The 17,464-nt window shown below is 45.5% G+C and overlaps 1 protein-coding gene across 2 annotated transcripts in view; it reads left to right on the top strand.

Annotated features, from left to right (window-relative positions):
- GRK3 (G protein-coupled receptor kinase 3) overlaps window positions 1-15,763 on the top strand; it is a 73,050-nt gene extending 57,287 nt beyond the window's left edge. The window contains exons 13-22 of one of the 2 annotated variants that reach the window (XM_074921529.1): window positions 896-1,003; window positions 3,717-3,783; window positions 4,015-4,115; window positions 5,301-5,367; window positions 5,827-5,922; window positions 8,110-8,272; window positions 8,909-9,045; window positions 9,310-9,345; window positions 9,978-10,091; window positions 10,703-15,763. In XM_074921529.1, coding sequence (XP_074777630.1) covers window positions 896-1,003; window positions 3,717-3,783; window positions 4,015-4,115; window positions 5,301-5,367; window positions 5,827-5,922; window positions 8,110-8,272; window positions 8,909-9,045; window positions 9,310-9,345; window positions 9,978-10,091; window positions 10,703-10,864 — 1,051 coding nt within the window. In that variant the 3' untranslated portion in view covers window positions 10,865-15,763. The remainder of the gene's footprint in view (window positions 1-895; window positions 1,004-3,716; window positions 3,784-4,014; window positions 4,116-5,300; window positions 5,368-5,826; window positions 5,923-8,109; window positions 8,273-8,908; window positions 9,046-9,309; window positions 9,346-9,977; window positions 10,092-10,702) is intronic. The other variant, XM_074921530.1, reaches the window with a different exon arrangement.
- Window positions 15,764-17,464: the final 1,701 nt, after the last annotated feature.

Here is a 17,464-nt window from a genome sequence, read left to right as displayed (position 1 = left end):
AAGATGATTCACTGTTCGGAGAAGATAAGAACCTGTCTGAGTTAAAGCACCAGATTGTTTTGATTGTCCTAAACTGATAATTAAATATTCCAAAACTGACTGAAAAACAGGATTTATTGTGTCTCTCTGGATCTTTGTAGAACTGGAGGCAAATTGGATCCCTTTCTGCCTCTTGGCATCAGGTCATAACTGATCTGATTTTCTTGGGTTGTGTGTGGACTCCACGTCTGATGTGTTTTGTTCTGGGGTCCTCATTTGCCCTGATGTAGTCTCAGAATTTATGCAAAAAGGAAAACTTCATCCTGTCACATCTTAAAAAGATTTGCAGTTGAGTAGCTCCTTGAAGGAGCTGGTGCTTCCCCGTTACGCGGTGACCCCAGTGCAGCGGTGACCAGCGGCGCGTTCTGGGGGCCGCCTCCCGCTGGGAAACCTGTGCCCGGGGACACAGCGGGGAGCACAGGCCCCTCTGCTCGCCCTGGGGCTGGCCTTGTGGGGGGGAGCAGCTCCCAGTCGCGTGGCACCCAGGGCTGGAGTGATCTGCCTGGAGCCCTGCCCGTGTCCTGGCGTCTGGCTTCTCTGTGAACCCACCGGGCAGAACACGCAGCCTTTGCGTCTTTTGCCCTGTACTGATTCTGCTAAATCTCGCTGTAGCTGCTTCAGTTTGCCTGATCAGTTCTGTTGTTTATGCTTTAAGGTATTTCCTCAGTAGATATACACAAAAACCCCACGCATCTGTATGTACGGCCAAAGAAAAAAGCAAAATAAAATCACATTTAAAATGAATTCTTTTAGAACTAAGCCATCTTATTGAGAAAACAACGATTTTAAAATATTATTTATTCTTTTCAGTAATACTTTTGGTTGTAATCAAGTTTTTATCCCCTTTGCTTCTCAGAGGTACCCACGGCTACATGGCTCCCGAGGTGCTCCAGAAGGGAACAGCCTACGACAGCAGTGCAGACTGGTTCTCCTTAGGCTGCATGCTTTTCAAACTGCTACGAGGGTGAGTGAAGTTTCATGTCCTGGGTGCTTTTTTTTTTTTTTTTTTTTTAGCCTGGACCTCGCCATTGGCTGTCCCTTGAAACACTAATATGTAATATATTACATATTATCTAAAATAATATCTTACTGCTAGCTCTGCAACTTAGACCGTGTCTGCCCGTGAGACTAAAACAGGATTTTTTTTGCTTCCAAAACAAACCAAGCACAAGCCCTGCTTCCTGTAGCAGGTGCAGGTGAGGGGCAGAGGAGGGCAGATGCTCTGTCTGCTCTTTTGACTCCTACTGATAGGCAATTTACTCATCTCTTGGCAAGTGTTAGTATTTTAAATGACATGGTGTTATTCATTGCTTAAATACGCGAGCAGCCCTGTTAAATTATGGGCTTCCTTTTATGCTTAAGACTCTTTGCTGCGCTCTTCCCTTTTTACACGATACTGAATCTTCCCTGCAGTGGTCTTTGGGTAAGTTACATTGTGTGGATGCTTCCATCTGCTGTGTCTGGCCTGTTACTGTGTTGGTGTGCAAAAATATATGATAATTACAGCTTTGTCAACTGTTGCCTTCTCCATAAACTTCGGTAGTTATGTGGAATTTATTAAGACTACAGGATTTATCTGAACAGTCAATAAGCACTGACTGGCAACTGTTTGTTGAAAATAGCATCCTCAGTGTTAATGGCAAAACAGAAAAAAATCTTTTGAGCTTCGCAGTGTGTTTCTCTGTAAAGATTGATCCTTAGTCGCCTGTGTCCTCACACATAATCATAAACTCTTACCTCTGTCCCAGACACTGTACAAAGGAAGGTAAGTGTCTGACTTCTGAGTTGGAATTATAGAGCTGTATCAGTTTAGCATCAGTCGTTCACTGATAGACATAGTGTGCAAATAAAGGAAAAAATGGTGTTTAAATTGAAAAAAAGAAAAAGTATTTCTAAGTACAGCCAGCCTCCTGCAGCTGGGAGCAGCACCCTGTCTCTCAGCTGAAGAATTCTGTAGGTATTAGCAAGACAGAACGGTTTGGGGTTGCTGGGAGGAGAGAGGAGCGTGTCGCGTCTTTCACACGCAGACCACCGTGGATTCCTTTTCTTTTGAGTCCTTTAGGCACGGAGGATTAGGGCATCCGGCCGACTCTGGCTTTGTGGTTCTTCCCTCGCGAGGTTGAAGTTGTGTGATGAAGGAACTAGGGGCAAATGCTCCCATTTCCCACGGCAGGCCGCGGGGCGGGGAGGTCGCGGTCTCGGGGCTGTGATTCTCCCTGAGATGAGCAGGTTGGTGGCGGTGGCCAGAACCCGAAGCATTGTTCATTGTGAACCATCCAGCCTCATCTGTTCTGAAACCAAGCAAACAACTCACACCCCAAAACAAGGGGAGGGCACATGGTGCCATTTCTTGGTGTTCGGTAGCTTTAGTCTGGCTTAAAATCTGCCCATAAGCCCCTGGTGAATCATTTCCTTCCCTGATCTAGTCAGAGCCTCATTGTCAAGGTATCTGAGGCTGTACAGCAGCCATTTACTCTTGCCCTCTTATCCATCATGCTTAAAACCAGAATGGATGTGCTGGTCTGTCCATCAGACCCATTCATCAGAAACGTTTTTGAGGATAAAAGGGAAATAACTTTTGAGTAGCAGGTCCCCAGTCGAAATAAGCCAGTACACGCTGCCATGTGGCAAGACAAAATGCTTTATAATAGCTAATTTATGTCTCATAAGGAAAAAAACATTTTAATTTTGAAATAGGTCATTCCCTCGAAGCTTCGAAGAAAACTTAAGAAATGGGTAATATATCCTAAATCTAATTAAAAAAAAAAAATCTCATGCTAAAATGTTTCTGCATTCTTTCATGCCGTTGTTTAAGTACTGCATGGTAAATCTGTAATATTCTGAGGTCCTCTGTAGCTAAAAGGAAAAATTCAAACTCAGAATTATAAAGCAGGAAAGGGATAAAGCTGGTAATTCACCAGATACGATCAAATATCTTCCCAGTCACTGATGCTGTGGCATCTGATTACCTTCTGTTTCATTGAATTGCTTTAAGGTCTCGCTTTGTTCTTCCCGTATAAATGAGTGGAAAGTTCTGTAGGTCGTACTCAGTTCCCATATATAGCTCAGTGGTTTTAAATACCTGAGCTGTGATGGGTGCTCAGGGTTTTCCTGTTAGATGAAACTGTTCTGGGTTTGGGGAGACGCAGAGGTAACTGGAAAGGCCTTTGAAACCCCAACCTTCAGGATGGATCACTGTGTTTAAGTAATCTAAACTAATCTGCGTGCCTTTGTATGGAGGAACTGGATCGGATTTCCCCGAGTTTGAGAGTCCTCAGGGATGGCTCTGTGTAGTCTTGAAAGAAGTGGGGTGGTAGCTTTTCTCTGCATTTGATTTTGATGTCCACCATGTGCAATTGTACTGAAACCCAAAAGGATAAACTTTATTGCAGAGGGGTGCAGCTCTTTTGTAGTAAGAAAAGAAATCAAAGTTGTTAGAGAGCAAACCTTGACATTTTTGAGGCAGCTAGTAGCCACAGTACACTCGGGTGCAAAGTCTCATTTTTCATTGCAAATGCTAAATGTTTTACTGCTTGTTTTATTGTTCTGCAGGACAGGATTGATGAGGTGGAAGAATGGGACTAAAAGGATGCTACGCTTTCCTGGGGTGGCCACAGCTGAAATAACCTGATATGTTATGGCTTTACATTTATTAGTGCGTTTTCTTATTTCTGCAGTCACAGTCCTTTCAGACAGCACAAAACCAAAGATAAGCATGAGATCGACCGGATGACGCTCACCGTGGTAAGGATCCCGGTGACGGTTGCGGTTACATTCCTCTTGTTTGGTAGTTCAGTAAACTCCCGTTTCCTCTGAAAAGTGGAGCCGTAGAGCCTGCTCTCTGAGGAGGCTGTATTTACCCATGGAAGAGTTGTTTACAAATGCTACCAAAGAAAAGCAGCTCTCCTGTGTGGGGAAAGCAGATCACACTACTTCTATAATTAAATGTCTCTCTTTGTACTTTTTTTTTCATAGAATGTGGAGCTACCAGATTCGTTTTCTCCTGAGCTGAAGTCCCTCTTGGAAGGGCTCCTGCAGCGGGATGTTAGCAAGAGGCTCGGATGCCAAGGAAGAAGGTAGGTGTTGTCTTCTCCTTGGACCGCTGCCTTTAAAAATTGCCACTTCTGTGTAAATGAATGAATTCATTTCAAGTAAAAATCTGTTTCCTGTTGTGATGATTTTAATTTTGGAAAGAGAACATCAGAAAGTGCTTGTTGCATGGAATTACGTTTCAGCTTCCTTTGATTTGGACAAATTTTTGGACAATTTCTGTCATTAAAGGCTTCCCTGAGTTCTCTGCAGTCATGCTTACGTTGGGTGGTGGTCATGCTTCTCACCACTGTGTCGTTCTTGTGTTTTTGCCTGATCTGTTTTGGCGTGCAGTCATATTACTTGACTCAGGCATACTGACAGCTAGAATTTACTGCTTATATTGTATCTGTAATGATATGAGCATATTGCACGCAAAAAAAAACCCCCAATCCCAAAACCCCCGAGGACAGAACGCCGTGAATTCTTGTTTCATTTTGAGTTGCCTCTCTTTCCAGATGTACCTGTTTCATTCATGAGTCTAAGGAAAATGGCATTTTTTTGTTTATTGACTACAAAACACTGCTTGCCTCCTGCCAAGCTTTCCTTGCTGATAGCTGTTAAATGAAATTGTTGTTATCACCTATTTCAAAAGCCAGTGTGTGCCTCCTGTGAGACGAGGAGTAAATAACTGTTGAGAAACCACTAGGGAAGTGTGGTAACTGTTAATTGATGGTCACACCTGAGACGGGTGCTGGCTCTAATTTCAGTGAGAGATTCCAAGGGCTTTTTATCATGGAGCCCTCTGGGATAATGACCTGAGATTGCTTTTCAGCCTTGGGCCTACCAAGAGTAGTTGCTTTTTTTTTTTTTTTTTTTTCCGTAGAATATGACATGAAATGCTGTGCAGTAAGCTTGTAGCTTAGGAGTAGTGTAGGGGATCTGACAACAGATGGGTGGTGGTTGTTGTTTGAAATGATGGACTGCCATGGCAAAACAAGAGCCCTTGCCAGGCCTACAGCACTATTTCTAGTGTTTCCACATGGAAGTCTTCTCTTCTGTCGTTTACTTAGGAAGACTTTTTTTTTCTTTTTTTTTCCCCCTTGGGAAAAAAAGCTCGTTTTACCAATGTTTTCAAGTGACAGAAATGTGACCTTTGAAGGCTTTATGTCTCTCAAATCCATTTGAAAAGCCCCTTCATGTTGTTGACTTCAGTTACTTTTATTTTGCAGTGCACAAGAAGTAAAAGAACATCCTTTCTTCAAAGGCATTGATTGGCAGCAGGTCTATTTACAAAAGGTAAAGGATTAAGATAGTGACCTCAGTTTACTTGGTAGAGCAGTAAAAGGAGAATAAGCCTCAACAGGTAACAGACAGAAAGCTTCAGGCTTCCAGGCCCAGCACTTGTATGCACTTGCACGAATACGTGGAGGATTGTTGTGAAAACTGCCATATATTCATTACTACGAGTCTTCCTGACCAGTAGTACTGAACTATTACTTTTTCAGGGTCACATGACTGCATGGTTTCCTCTACTTAGCTGTCTCTAAACTGTCGGGGTTTTTCCCCCAGATTTTTGGAGGAGCATTTATTAAAGGAGTAGAAAACAACTTTACACTGAAGTTGAATTTCAAGGGACGTGCTTTTGCACTGTCATGTGTGATGTGTGCAAAAAGTAAAAAGGCCGTATATATCTACACAGTGGGTCTAAATAATCTCCATTAATTTTTCTTTAATTATGCTGCTTCTAATTTCTAGTATCCTCCACCGTTGATTCCTCCTCGGGGAGAAGTAAATGCAGCAGATGCTTTTGATATTGGGTCATTTGATGAAGAGGACACTAAAGGCATTAAGGTACACAACTTTAATTGCTAGGTGGGGAATGGCACTGTGGGTGCTGTGCTTCACTTTTCATCTGTGCGTGCTGTTCCTTTGCTCCAGGGGCTACTGGGTGTGCAAAGAATTGCTTTCAAGTTTGGAAACTTAATCCTTGCTCTTACGGAAGAGGTAGCTTGGGCTGGTTGGCCAGTTTGTTGTTGCTTGCCAAGTCCTTATTTTTAATTTTATTAGATTGACTAAAAAGATCTACCTTCCTATCTAAAATTTGATATGATAAAGCAAATATTTCAAATGGTCAGACAACTTTTGGGAAATCCTCAGATTTTTAAGAATACTTAATGGTTTGTAGTTTTAAAAATTGTAATTTGTTTCTGGTAGTTTAGATAAATTGAGCTAAACCTCATTTTAATGTGGTCAGAGGGTGCAGTGGAAAACTCTTAAAACCAACAAACTGTATATTAATGGTAGCAACTTGGTAAGTTAGAAGAGCGATACCACAACCTGAAAGTTTCTTTTATTATCCAAAATCTAACGAGAAGTTAAAGCTGCTGGCCTGTTTCTGACGTGCACAGAGGTGGTGTGACGTTCCCTGCGTATTCATCCCCTCTTCTGAAGCTTCCCTGGCACTTTGAGACAATAGGTGAATCAGTGCTTGTCTTGGGTCTGTCCCGTTCATTATTTTTATCCTACATTTCTTCAGTAGATCAAACTTCATTCTTGTTATTACAGAAGTGAGTCAGGAGAGAAACTAATTGCTCTAAACTTTATAAGCAAAAAAACATGTTAAGTACTCACTGTGCCTGAAAAGGAACTTGTCTGTCAGTGTCACCTGCTGTAATTACAGAAGTTGGCACAGAAAAGATTTTACGTGTTTAAAGAGAAATGCAGAGAACCCAAGATGTTCTTTTATCCCAGAAGACTCCACGTCTTCAGCATCAGCGTTAGTCTAACGGGATTCCAGTTTCCTGCGATTCTGGAATGCCATAATTCGGGGGAGCATTTTGCAAGGAGAAACCAGGTGGTCTTTTTATTTATCGAGGGGATCGGATATTCTCAGCAAGGCCTGTGAATCGTCTGGCCAGGTCGCCTCCACGCAATCTTTGTTCAGGCTGCCTATAAGATAAATTTATTCTTAGTCATGAGTCAGTGAGGGATATCATGTACAGCTTCTTTGCTCTGCACTTTCACTGGGATGTCACAGTCTTTTAGAAGGGACTGAATAATTCATGCCTCTGAGTCAGCTGCACTTGGAGCTTCCATTAAGGTGTCAGGACCGTCCCTGCCCGGGAGACACCAGTTGTGAGCACCTTGCTCTCCTCCCCTGCCCCTGCTGGTTATATTTATACTGCGGAGTGTCCTGTGACACTGAGAAGAACCCGTGCAGTCCAGTGGGCTGAAGGGAGCCTCTTCGGCTGGCTCTCCGAGAGAAAAGTCTGGTTTCTCAACTGATTAACAGACACTGAAGCAGCTGAGGAGTGGCTGCAGAGAGTTTAAACTCATCCCCGAATGAAAATCTTTAATAAAATTACAGGGAAGACACTGATCACTTTTTGTACTGCATCAAAGTGCCTTGTGGCTAAACCCAGCCTAGGGCTGTGCCAAGCAGCACACAGTCCTCCCTGAAGATCCAGTAATTTTAGTTTCCTTCAGCGTAATTCAGTTCAAGTGCCGTCGTTGAGGATTGGGGGAGAAAAGAATCTAACAGGAAAATTGAGGTCTGCAGGAATTTTGAAGGTTAATTATTAAGAACGTAAAGTTAAGCTGTGGAAGCATGGAAGGCGTTGCTGTGTAAAAGCTGTCTTTTCATTTATTCGTGGGATTTTTGTGCTGAGAAAGTTTTTAACGCAATTAGACGTTTTATTAACACTGATTATGCAAGAAAGTTAGGAAAACCGCTGCTTACGTTTCAGTAATTATTTAAATGTGAAGTCTAGAGAATGCTATGGGACAATGTTGAGTAAGGCTTTGAGAGCTGTCAGACCAAGTTTTGAAGAGGTAGCCTGTTCTCTGTATATAAATGAATCTTTTTGCTTAAATTAGTATCTGTGTTTTCTCTTGTTTGCACCTCTCTGTTCTGGTAAGGTTAGAGTTCAATACACCTTTTAAAATAATACTGTTATATGGGTAGCTATGAACTATTGGGGATAAGAATAGTAAAAGTTATTAAAATGTTGGGTTTTTGTGTTGTTTTTCTCTTGCAAGTTGCTTGATAGTGACCAGGAGTTATATAAGAACTTCCCTCTGGTAATATCGGAGCGTTGGCAGCAAGAAGTAGCAGAAACTGTTTATGATGCAGTAAATGCAGACACAGATAAAATTGAGGCCAGAAAAAGGGCTAAAAATAAGCAGCTTGGCCACGAGGAAGGTAATCTGTCAAATACACTTCTCTCCATCTTTTGCTGCTAGATAGTAATTCATGTGTTTGAAGTTTCACACAACAAACTCTCATATTACTGTCATTCACCAGTAATTGTTAGAATTCATTTAGTCAGTATCGTGTTTCTTAAGAGGTTTCTTAATGTTTTGAAATGCTGTATGATGGCATAATGTTTTGGAAAAATCTTTTGTACTCTCTTTTAAAGATTATCATGCACAGCCTTTCATCATTTTTTTTGTTTGTGGTGTGTGCTCAGAAAAGAGTATGTGGGATTTGATTTCATGACAAAGACGCCAAGAAAGAAAACAGGAGGCCCCGCACAGCAAACTTCTATTTGCACGGGGGCGTCGCGTCGCAAACTCTGAGCTTGGGGCAGCAGCGTGCAATTCTTTTAATAGCTGATGAGATAACTTTTTAAAGAACCAAATTCTGTTGTTGGTGACTGCGTTGCAGCCGCATCAGCTGGTGTAGTGGTGCCGGGCTGGGCTCCGGGGGTGCCCGTGCCCCCGCTGCCCCCTGCCCAGGGCCCGGCGGGTGCCGCCGTGGGCCGCGCTCGGTGGAGCATCTGCAGAAAGCTCCCGGGCAGCACCGGCGTTTCCCTGCTCACGTCTCCTCTTGTCACAGATTACGCGCTCGGGAAGGATTGCATCATGCACGGATACATGCTGAAATTGGGGAACCCCTTCCTGACCCAGTGGCAACGTCGTTACTTTTACCTCTTCCCAAACCGACTCGAATGGCGAGGAGAAGGCGAGTCCCGGGTAAGTGAGGTCACCCGGGAGCAGCAGGTGCCGGGGGGGTCGAGGCAAACCCCAGGGCTCGTGCTCGGGCCTCCCTGCCACGGACGTAGAGTTTGGTCCAACTAAATGACAGGCAGCCTTGAGTAACTTACCTTGAGTATCCCTTTAGTTAACGGGTAGCTACACCGCCCTGAGGAAACAAAAAGCTGACTTGAGAAACTGTTTACTTTGATTTGTTATGTTTTTAAAGGAATTTGGTAGTTCACAGTGTTGTTTTTTATTTAGGACCTCTGGACTATTTATACAAAAAAACGTAAACTGGTAAGGTGATAGATGCTATAGCATTTTATTTCAAAGAAAATGCTATAGTGACTTTAGTTGAGTCCAGCTGTGGTCATGTGCTAGGCAGATCATTTGTATATTTAGTTAAGTAAGGTTTTGGAATTTCAAAGCCCCGTTGTCCTCTGACAGTCTATAGGGAAAGCTTTTCTGCAAACTGCTGCGTATGTTTGCCGCTTTGTAAGTACATAGTGCTTAAATACTCCCTTTCAGCTCTTCGAAATAGTAAGATTGTCCTTTTTTATTAACAGCAGCAATACTTGGAAAATATATCAAATTATATGCAATTCCCTGGAGGGAAAAATAGCGAATATTTTGTTTGTAGACACACCTATTTGTAGATTCCTATTTCGTGCTGTCATTACTGGCTTGCTCGGCTTATATCTCGTTGTCTCTGTTGAAGCAAACAAGACCCTTGCTAAGTCTCTCTCTTACCTTATAATCTATCTTTAGTTCATGACCCAGTCTTCAGAAATAAAGAAATGTTTGTGTAATGACTGTCAGCGTTCGTGATGTGATTTATGGGGGTAGTCCAGAAAAATGAGATAGTGCCTTTATTTGACGGGCAACAGTTTTTTTCGAATCATCTCTTTGCTTTTTTGCAAATACTACAGCAAAACCTACTGACAATGGAACAAATAGTATCTGTTGAAGAAACACAAATTAAAGATAAGAAATGCATCTTACTGAGAATTAAAGGAGGAAAACAGTTTGTCCTGCAGTGTGAGGTGAGACGCTTGTTTTTTTCAATAACTGTTAATCAGATTGTCTTGCATATGATAAAACAACTGAAAAGTTTTTCAGGCCCTCCCATTACGTGTTTACTAAGGGTACTTTGTGAAGCAAAGCTGAACCTAAGCAAAACTGGGAAGTTTTTATCACGCTCGAATTTTGAAAGCAGGAAACCTGCAGCTGTGCCAGTTTCTGTTACGGATTTCTACGGTATTTGGGCCAAAATGAGTTCAGTTTAATAAATAGCTAAAAACTTCAAAACTTCTCAACCTGTGTGGGCTTGTTGGCAGGTGTCTCGCTGCAGTGAGCTGATGGTAGCTAATGTGTTTGTGAGGGAGGAAGTACCCGAGTCCTCATTGCATCTTTGCATGTGCTTTACAACTGTACAACTCGTACCCTACAACTGTGTTACAACCAACTGTAGCTGCTGCTGCCTTGCCTGGCTTCGGCGGGGTGATGGAGAAGCAAAGGGCCGCACGTTTTCGCTATCCAAAGTTACCCATTCCTGTGGAAAATTAACATAAGTAGCTTAAAAGTGCTGTCTGAGAGAGAAGACGCTATTGGCAGTTTACTATGAAGTGCCAAACTACTTCTGTATCTCTTTCAGAGTGACCCAGAATTTGTTCAGTGGAAAAAAGAGCTGACGGAAGCTTTTACCGAGGCACAGAGGTTGCTGCGTCGGGCTCCAAAGTTTCTCAATAAATCTCGCTCCACAGTTGTAGAGCTTTCAAAACCCCCGCTCAGCCACAGGAATAGCAACGGCCTGTAGGAGCAACAGGAAACAAAGTTCACTTAGGGAAAGCGACTTGGTGAACGTGCTGAGTTTCACAGAATCCTTACGAATTACTTTGTGCCATCCTGGACGCGGGATGTGCTTAGAAGAGGAAGAATTAGATGTTTACAGCGTGGGATAACGTCAGAACTCTGTCTCTGGAGGTTGCGAAGACTCGAACACTGGCAAGTGAATTCATGCTCCCAGCAGTGGTGGAAATGACCAAGCGGAGAGGCTGCAAATTGCTCCCACGCATCCCCCCCACCCACCCCGGCGGCATCTCGATCGTGGTCCGTTACTCTAGAACTACTGATGGGAGGAAGATGCTGTTTTCTCTGCAATACCCCTGTGTGGTGCGTGCCCGGCTGGAGTGGCTGCTGCTGCCTGGGGTTACGCTTGGTGTGGGGCACCAGCAAGGCCCCGGGCCGCGGGAGGAGCTGCAGGCTTGCCGTGTTGGGTGACCTTTGATCTGTCGTGTTGCCATGTTCTTTCCGACCATTACTGCTGACTTTACAATAACCTTTCTCCATACTGCTGATGATCAACAGTGTGACTCTTATGCACTTCCAAGTACTGAATCCTAACTGTCCTGTGGTTTAAATGTTATTGCTACTTCATGGAAACATTGAACTCAGATTATTCACTTGGTTTGTTGTACTCACTAATAGTAGCTACCACCGTTTTGCTTCTTCTACGTATATGCAGTACTATAACTGACACAATAGAGTAATAATTGGTGAAGAGGAATTTATGGTAGCTTCATCTAGTGCTCTGTTGTATAAATTGACTATTTTAGCACAGTTTTTAAAGAGCAGATTCCTTTTGACAAGTTTACAGTGAACATAAAGACAGTTCTTTTCCATTTCAGGTCAACTGCACTTTTTAAAAATTAAAAAAGAAATTACTCAAATCCAATGCATTCTAGTGCATGTACTGGGTTCAAGTGTCTGGGTACCTCGGTACGTACTCTGGATCACTCTTCAGTTATGGGACTTGCGGATCCTTCTCTGTTGTACACAAAAACATTAAGCAAGTGTGTTCTCATAGCGTAGATACCCCAGACTTTCACTGTAGCTCAGCGCAGGAGGTTCACGCACACGTCACACGGCTCGGCTTGCAAAAGGAGGTTTAATTTTCTTTTCTAGAGAGTTCAAGCTGTTCACGTTGAAAACAGTCTGAGAATACTGAGGATGGAACTGACAAAACGAGCTGATCATATGCCAGATTGGTGTTAATTCTGCTTGAGACATCAGTCATGTCACGTGGAAACTCTTGCTAAAGTAAAGCTGTCATCTGCTAGACGACTCGGAGTGGAGTCAGCCCTTCCCTGGTTGTTGGGATGTTCTGTACGAGATAGGTCAGGGCTGAATTTAAGCTTTTTTTTCGGATTCAGTGAACACCGTAGAGAACGTTTTCTGCCCGGCAGGGGTGGTACAACTCTCCTTGTCCCTAAGGACGATGGGAATTGCATCTGTGTAAGCGGGGACAGAAGTTGCCCCAGCAGCTTCCTCTGCCTGCACAGTCTGTCTCGCGCTGCTGACAGGTACCACAGAGTTCTAGACCCGTTTCCTTGTAGAAAAGTACAAATCGGCAAAACCAGGACATTTATTTTGCAAGTGTTTCTTTGTCGTGAACACACTTGGAATAAAATCGGAGGGATTTGCTTCTAGGAGTGGGAGTGGCTTAACTCTGCCTGGCCCGTGCCTTCCCAGCCGCGCGAGCAATGTCTGACCACCCGGTAACAGGAAAAACGTGTTTTGGAAGATACCCCCCGTGAGTCAGGTGATCCCTTTTAATGATTTCTTTTCCTCCTTTTATTTTTCAAATTATTCTGTATAAGAGAGCACCAGTTCCTATGTCATTCTGACTGGTGAGGGATGTTTAGCCTCTCGGCATCCTCTGTAAGGAGTAGCGGTGGTGTTTGCTGAGGTTTGGAACAGAAAACGTCTCATCCTGCTGGCGCTGGCTCTGCACGGGATGCTGAGCTTCCCCCACAATACCATGCACTGCGCTTGTTTTGCGTCTTGATTTGGAAAAAAACCCTCAGATGGCGATAAAAGCTGCTCTCAGTTCTCATGTAACTTGTTTGTACTTTCCTAGTTCGTTACCTGTTCCATTCTGCTCTCTCAGTTATTTTCCCTGATGTTATTTTTTTCCTCTAAACCCTTACGGGCAGAGTTTTGCGGTGTCCGGTGCCGCGGATCCGGAGGAGCGGAGGGACAGATCCGCAGTTGGGATGTTGTGCCTCAAAACCATAGATTCTGTATGAAATGAAGGCTGCCTATTGATTTATGGAATTACGTGTATCCCAACCGCGTTGGGATGCCCCTAGAACATGCTCGTTAGCGCGGTCCTAATCGCTTCGTCAGCACAGGCGGGGAATAGCGAGAGATCAGTTTTTCTTCACTCAACTGATTTATCAACAATTTAGAAAAGCTTTCTGCTTGTGACTGGCGTGGGACTGTGCTGTTAGGAGAGAAGGAGAGATTCCCGTAGAGAAAAACTCCCGTGTGGGAAGTTGGGATCCCAGTAACAACTGGGGTTCTGTGTGGAAGAGACTGGGTCTGCTGGTGTGCAGGGAGAGCTGGGATTCCACCCTTCAAAGCAAACTGTTAGTTACTGCTCCAGACTGATCGTTTCTGGTTTAGGTACCAGATTCTTTGGATATTTTTTTCTTGGACAAAGATTCTTGCTGGTGTTACTTTATGTGAGGATCTTCAGCTGTACGTGTAGAAAATCTCGTGGAACGCAGAGAGTGTAAGGCACAGCGTTGTCTCTTACGCGTTTTGACCGCATTTGTAGGACTTTTTGTTTTTTAATGTTTCAGGGAAGTAAAGCTAAAAGAAATCAGAGCTTCGGGCATCAACAGAGCTGAGTGAATGATTAAACGCAGATTTTTAAAATTATCCGAACGTCCTTTAAAATAAAATCAGCCATACTGAAGACTTAAGCATGTAGGGGAATTGTTTCTTATATTTCAAAATAGAGAATTACACGCCAGATAGAGCCACGTTACACCTCCCCTGACACATCCCCATGCCTTCAGAGCTGTGGGGATTATCTTCTAATTATTCTTTGTCTCTGACGTACGAGCTGACACATGCTGTAAGACTAGATCCTGGGAAGCGAGTGTGTGAGTGACGTGATGGCAGGAAGGTGTGTAATTTCTGCAGGAGCTGGGCTCGGGGTCACAGGGACTGTCAGAGCTGCTGCTCTGTTCCGTGTGCTTTTGCCTTTCCCTCCCATTTTTGATACGTGGGAGTTGCTGTAAATTAATGTCTCACTTCAGGAATTAGGGATATAGCAAGCTGTGGCCAAAATCAGACTTTTTATGAGTTGAAATTTAAGGGCAGGAAAAAGCAAAGCAGCCGCTACTCCTGCTGCAAGCAGAGTGTGGCCGAGTTGCTGGGCACGGTGCTGTGCAGTGGCCCTGGGCACCGTGTCGGCCGAGAGGTCCCGTCTCTGCAGGTATAAATCAGGCAGGTTTTATTACTCAAATTTCTTTGGCAGTTATTTTGCAAATTCATGAAGCTCTTAAGGGACATTTAGTAATTTTTTTTTAAATCCCTCATCAAACGGTAGGCTCTCCAGTTTATGAAGTGTAAAAGCTTCTTCACGGTAGCTGTGCTTGAGCTGAGTCTTGTCGCTGGTCGAGCAGAGTCCACGGCTGCAGCCTCCCGAGTTACTTTTCCCCCCGCTGCCGTGAGAGGAGCCTGGCTGGTGCGAGTACGGGCGCGGATCCGCCTTGCCGTGACGTTCCTGGTGCGTTGTCCCGTCAGGCTCCCAGCACGCTGGTGGCAGCAGGAGGTGGGAGCCTGGCAGGTGGGGACAGCGGAGCTGGGCTCCGGGAGACGCGCGGCAGCTCAGTGCCGGTCAGACGTTCCTTCACTCCCAACAGCGCTCCTGTAGAAACGAGGCAGAATTTTCTTCTCCCGCTTCTGTCGCGGGGCAAAAAAAAGGAAAATAGGATCATCGGGTCGGTTTTGGTTTTCAGGTGACGGCAGGTGTTTGTGGGTCGGGTGCGTGGGTAAGAGGAAACGCTGTGAGTTTGGTGCTAAAAGCGAAGCCTTTGTCTGAGGCACGGTCCCGCGCGAGCGGGTGCTGCGGGCGCCCCGGGACCCCCTCGAGGGGCTGGTGCTGTCCGGCAGCGCTGCCCCCACGGCAGGACCGAGCCCCCGGCACGTGGGGTGACTCGTGCATCGGCCCCGATGTGGGCATCGGCCCCCGGCGGGCCCCAGTCGGCTGGCTGGTGAGAAGCGGGACGCGTGGGGCTCTGCGCGTCGCTCCGTCCCGGGCAGCTGGTCCCGTCCCGGACCGGGTCCTTCCCGGTCACACCTCCGCAGCCACGCACCGGGCTGGCCGCTCCCCGCGCAGCACGTGGCAGCGATGCAGTTAGTTTAACTCGGAAATGCTCACGCTCTAAATATATGTGGAGGAAGGACTATTTTGAAGTGTACAGTAGGAAGTAAATAATTCTAGTTGTGTTGATTAATATAAGGAATGAGTCAATTCTACAAATTAAAGAAAAAAAAAATCTGAAAAGCGTATTTTGAAAAAAGCATAGTATTAATTTTAATATTGTAAAAAAAAGGAAAATATCTAAAATATACAGAGAACATACGTATATCCAAATGTCTGAGGAATTTCGAGATAATCTACTTTTGTTTTCTGTTGATTTCTATTCCATGGTGTACATATTGTGTGGGTTGAACGTTGGCTGTTTTAATACTATTGTTAAATTGTATTTTTATTTTGTGTTAAACTAATCATCACAGACTCAGCTTTATTTTGTTTATGTAAAGGTTGCTATGCTATGTAGGTATAAAACCAAGAATTCTATTTTAACAAAAAAGCATTTTATATTATTTATTAAATACATGTTTCTCCAACTTCTGACATTCCACAGAATTTCTGCTCCGTATATGTATAGAAATGGCAGTTCCTTTCAAGCAGGATCAGTCAGCTTTATTCTGTTTTTCATAATAAAGTCGCAACAGTTTCCATCGGTCTGTCCAGCTTTACCCTTCTGTTACGAGCACAGCCACTTCCAGGCCCTGTCAGGACCGTCTCGAAGTGCAGTGGCTCGTGAAGGCAGAAACATCCGAAAACCTCTTGCAAATAAACCCCCCAGTTTGATATTTCTAAATTCCCCCGTTACTGCTCGGCGTTCCGGAGAGCGAGCTTGTATTCTCTTGCGTCTGCGCTGGGTTAACGAGAATTAACGACCTTAAACTGGGGCAGGGAATCAGCTCGATACTTGAAAAAGCTCAGGCATCAGCTCAGACATTTGCAAAGCTCTTTAATTCTGAGGTTAATGAGCGAGGGGACTGGGGAGCCCGGAGGGGCCGCGGAGTTTGGGCGCTGGAGCAGAGGCTGACGCGGGGCTGGTTGTGGGCGTAGGGCAGGGCCGGGCTGGTGTCGATGGTGCCAAAAACGCATTTACTGGGAACGATTTTTTGCTGTTTCAGGGTGGTTATTTAGGCCTTAAAAACAGGCTGGAGCCTGTGAAGGTGGGAGAGGCGCCCCGCGGTGCCTCGGGGAGCCGGGCGGCCAGGGCTCTGCTCGCCACCCCGAGGAGGGGAGCGGGCACCCCCAGGGGGGTGTCGGGAAGGGGACCCCGCGCTCCCCGAGCGACCACCTTGGGTGCTGCCGCTGGGCGCAGCTGCAGGGAACCAGCGCGGGCCCCTCCGGCCCCAGCGAGGTACGGAAATAGCGCGAAACTCATCGGGTAACTCACCTGCTAAAAATAATTCCAGTTGCGGCCGCGGCCTCTGCAGCGGGAGGAATGCTCCAGGTATTCGAGCCCCTGTGCTTTGCACTTCCACGCTGCCGGGGCCGAGCACGTGCCCTTCCCGGCTTCACCCAACGTGGCTCAAATTTGGCGTTTGCCAGCCGGTGCCGCTGGAGCCGCCTCTTGCTGAGGCGCTGCCCGCAGCGGGGAGGGGGTGCCTGCTTTTCCCCCCCGCAGTAGTTCGTGCCTCGTTTTCCCTTTGCCCCTCTTCACGCCCGCCCCATCGCCTTTTCTTTCTGCAGCGTTGAGCCGCTCTGCCCCGGAGCAGCCGGAGGGAGGGAGAGGCCAGCGGCGGGCCGAGGCCGGTGCCATCGCGGTTCCTTGGCATCACCCGCCAGAAACGTGCCGTGAGGGGGACAGGGCCGAGCCCGGGGCCACGAACCCACCACGTGCCCGGGGGGGGATTCGCTGGGAACCCCCAGGATGGGATCAGGAAGGTGGTGGCTCGTCCAGGGTCAGGATTTATCCGGGTCGGTGTAACTCGCTGTCCTGCCGGGCTGGGAAAGGAGACGGAGCGGGAGTAGCTGCGCGGTGGGAAGAGGCTTTCCCGTCTGTCGCAGGAATCTTTTCCTTAAGGAAAGCGAAAGATGAGAGAGCAGGTGAGCTGGCAAATAAAAACGAGTCTGAAAAACAGAATAAAGCGAGAGCATCCTGGGAGAGGCTTTTTTACGAGCACTGTCTCAGTGACTACATTCGGTCCTTAAAAAAAAAAAAAAAAATATATATATATATAAAGGAGCAGATTCACACAAATATCTACTAGTGATTTAAAGAAATATATCGAAAGAGAACCTGTTTTCAATGTG

This window comes from Athene noctua, chromosome 17, assembly GCF_965140245.1.
Source record: "Athene noctua chromosome 17, bAthNoc1.hap1.1, whole genome shotgun sequence".
Taxonomy (NCBI): Eukaryota; Metazoa; Chordata; class Aves; order Strigiformes; family Strigidae; genus Athene; species Athene noctua.
Note: the sequence above shows the minus strand (reverse complement) of the source record. Positions and strands in the feature narration are given on the sequence as shown.